The 4065-nt window shown below is 37.8% G+C and overlaps 1 protein-coding gene across 1 annotated transcript; it reads left to right on the top strand.

The window, feature by feature from the left end:
* Positions 1-362: 362 nt before the first annotated feature.
* Positions 363-764, top strand: LOC145297932 (uncharacterized). The gene has a single exon (XM_080144273.1). It carries the CDS (start codon positions 363-365, stop codon positions 762-764), a length of 402 nt encoding a protein of 133 aa, XP_080000399.1.
* Positions 765-4065: the final 3301 nt, after the last annotated feature.

Genomic DNA, 4065 nt, shown 5'->3' on the forward strand with positions numbered 1-4065 from the left:
AAATCATCGTTTACTTCTCATCAAGTTCCGGGCGTTCGGGTTCCATCCTGAGATGGCAATGGGTCAATGCCTTCCTTGTTGACTGCATCTCCCGGGTCCAAGTGAGCGGCTGCCTTTCCGATATATGCAGTGCAACAAGCAAGTGGTGTGCAACATTGTCCAGTCGTATGGCCTGTTTTGTTTCTCATCTTCGTCAATGACTTGCCCGAAGTTATTTTTCAGCTGTTCCCCCTGTTTGCCGATGACGTAAAAATTCTTGCCCCATCCATGGCGACTATGAAGATCTCCAGTGTTGCCTCCATGAATCCTGGGGATAGTCATTGAACTAAGACCTGAGTTTAAACGTCGTCAATTGCAGCCACATGATAGTGGGCCGGCATCACCCAACTTCTCCATTCCTCCTTGACTTCCAATCAGGTGACTTGCTGCTGGAGCCCGTCAGTCAAGCCAAGGATCTTGGAGTGATTGTGCATTCCAGATATTCACCCTCTGAACACTGCATCATCGCTACTAACAAAGCCAGGGATGTCCTGTTCCTCATGCGTCGCTCAATTGGATGTCTCCCTCCTTGCATCTTCCTTTCCCTCTACACATCACTGGTGCGCCCAATTCTCGAACACAGTATTCAGGCCACATCCCCATATTACGTGAAGGACATCCAGCGTCTCGAACGAGTTCAGCGCCTGGCGACGAGAGTGGAGGCTGGCCTCAGAGGTTTATCTTATGAGCAAGGTTTAAGGGCTCTAAACCAATTTTTGTTTTGAACGCAGGAGTTTCGAGGCGACCTCATCCTCGCTTCCACATCTTTCATGGACGGTGCAACATGGACCGGGATCTGTTTTTCACCTCTGTCTCTGATAGTAAACTCCGTGGCCACGCGAAAATTTCTACTTTCGATGGTTCCAGAGGCTTCGATGCCAAGCAGCGTTCTCGGTTCGAGTGGCATCTCCATGCCACTAGCTACCCGTTGAGGTCGTAATCCAGCTCACACAACACGGCTTCAAGGCCGCCTTGAACAGACGCCAAGCCTTCGGGGTTTCCCCCTCTGTATAGTTTCTAAATAGCAATCGGTTGTGCGTTTATTCTTTGCCAATTAAATAAATGAATGAATAAATTAATATAAAACGTATATTTTAGAAGGACGGCTAATTCGGCTAAGAGAAAAACGAAGACTGACATTGACAGGTGTCCATTTATATTCCAATTGATAGACCGAATTTTTAAAGACAAACTTATTCGAAATTCTTTCGTCTATGGAAACACAATTAGACTCAGCGGAAACGGAAGTGCGAATTCACACGCGAAACTAATAGGAAAAATAAATTACAGAAATATTTTAAGAGCATATATTCTAATTGTGCTATATTTCAGTTTTTTTTAAACAAGGCACACATATATAAATATAGCACAAATATGCAAATAATGTACATATGCACTCAAAAATACACGCGAATTCTTATTTACGTACTTACCCATGCACATATTAAGTAAAGTGGCGTCGTTTACTTCTTATAGGAGCAGCATATCACCCCGGAATACCAGGTTCTAATTCTGTCAGAGCTACTGTATTGTTTTCTTGGATATTTCATCGATTTCGATGAAAATAAAAACATGAGAGTGTAAAACATTCGTTAATCATCATTCAATCCCGGGCAACGTCGAATATAAAATCACGTATGGCGGGATAAAGCAATAAGAATAAGATCTATTCTTTAAGAGAAAACTGATCGTGATAATGCAAAGCTCAGCAAATTATTTTGGAGCTTTTGATAAGAAGCATTAGGCTTCGAAATACGATGATATAAGCGTTTTACTTATCTTACACCCCGAATTGATGTCTCATCCTTAATGAATAAATGAGTACATCTGTATACATCAGTATATATTTTACATTGTCATTTTCTTATTTTACTGATACTCTCACTCTTTCCTTATTTTTTCTTTCTTTCTTTCTCTCTCTCGCCCTATCTCGCTCTCTCTCTCTCTCTCTCTCTCTCTCTCTATATATATATATATATATATATATATATATATATATATATAATTCTTAAAAATTCAAAGACAAGACTTGATCAAGTCTTGTGGGGTATTCAGCTTCGTGTTCTTAGTTAATGTAACTTGGAGCAGGTGCAACATTTATCATAAAACCGAGAGCTGGCTAGGTATACCGAGATCTTATTTAGCCGCGAACATAATGTTATTTTGAATATTTAGTTAGGGTTTACTTATAGTGAAAAGTATCCTTAGGCCAGGTTGTCCTGACGAATCCATGTACATAAAAACTTTAGACACTCAAGGATACTTTCTAGTAGGCATTAAAGTTATCTCCTAATATATATATATATATATATATATATATATATATATATATATATATATTTATATATATATATATATTTATATATATATATATGTATATATATATATATATTTATATATATATATATATATATATATATATATATATATATATATATATATATATATATGATTTAGATTCGTATGGCATGCTTTCCTCCCTCTGATCTATTTGCCGGTCTGGTACCAAAGGTACTTAAGCTTTTATGCATTTTTAAGCTTTTAAAATTTAAATGCCAATTAACATATTGCAGAATAGATTTGATCTTAATATTTACTCACTAGGAATATTCACACAAGTTATCATCAAAGGTTGTTATTTGAGAACAACGTCTGGTGTTCCCTGGAGTCCGAGTGACAACACGTCTCCCCAGATTTCTAGTACACTCCACCTCTTTCGATAACCTTTGCAAAATAATTTGCGTTATCACAACAGCCGTTTACCGTTGATTTCTCGTTGGCAGAGACCATTGATCGTCACTAAAATTTGGGCGGCAATAAGCTTCCTCAAAGTCCCAGTCTTGTTCGCACATCTTTTTAGTGCATCCTTTCCTCGATCTTCCTCTCCTCATTGACTTTCATTATTTGGTGTAGTACCTGTTTATGGTGAAACTCACATATAATAAAAAAGGGTGGTCGCGTTTTTTTTTTTTTTTTTTTTCATTTATACAGTTTCAGTTTTCATGATTTCATGTGATGTTACTTTGTCTTTTGCATCTGTGGCCGTTTTTGTATCCAGTGTGTGTGTGTAGTTTATGTGTGGTGTTAGTCTCCACATTCAAGGGGTTTCCTTAATATTTCTGAAGTTTTCATTATTGAAATAGTTTATATTTTCTCGGCCATTTCTCTGATTCCAATATCTTCGTTTTTTTCCAAAGTTATTTGGTATCGTTCCTAGCGCTCCTTACTTTCTTTATTTTCCAGATCCCTTTGAGATTATTATTATTATGATTATTATTATTATTATTATTATTATTATTATGATGATGATTATTAATATTATTATTATTATTATTTTATTATTATTTTTATTATTATTATGCAGAATGCCAGATTTGTGGTAAAGCCTCAGAGTAAATTGCGCACCTTGCCGCAGGGTGTAGAGGATTAGCCCAGAGAGAGTACTGCAATAGACATGATCGCATAGGACTCCGGATATATTGAGAGGTCTGTAAGAAAGTTGGGGCGAAATGGCGCTGGAAATTGGTTTGAGGAGGTTCCTGATGAAATGAAAACAAGTGAGGATGGAAATCTAGGGGTATGGTGGGACAGAAGTATCACAACGACCAAGCAATCGGAACATAATCGTCCGGATTTGGTCGTTATTGACAAGGTCTCAAAAACTGGCAAGTCGTAGACTTCTCAGTACACTGGGACAGGAATGTGAGAGAGAAGTAGAGCAATTATGCTCCATTGGCCTTGGAGATAAGGCGTATACACCGGAGTAAAACACAAATAATCTCGATCGTAGTTGGTACACTAGGAGTAATATCAAGTCGTCTGGAAGGACAATTGAAAAAACTACGAATCTCCGATGTTTTAGGCGGCCTTCAGACCTCTGCTATTGTAGGTACCACCAACATTCTTAGGAACACCCTTGATCTTTGAAGCTCCTGGTTTGGAGCCATGATTGAGGGAAATCCTCTGGAAATGAATTCTATTCCTTTCAAGGGAGACGTTGATAAACGAAATCAGAATTATTATTAT

This window comes from Euprymna scolopes, chromosome 18 (assembly GCF_053919585.1).
Source record: "Euprymna scolopes isolate OS-2025 chromosome 18, ASM5391958v1, whole genome shotgun sequence".
Taxonomy (NCBI): Eukaryota; Metazoa; Mollusca; class Cephalopoda; order Sepiida; family Sepiolidae; genus Euprymna; species Euprymna scolopes.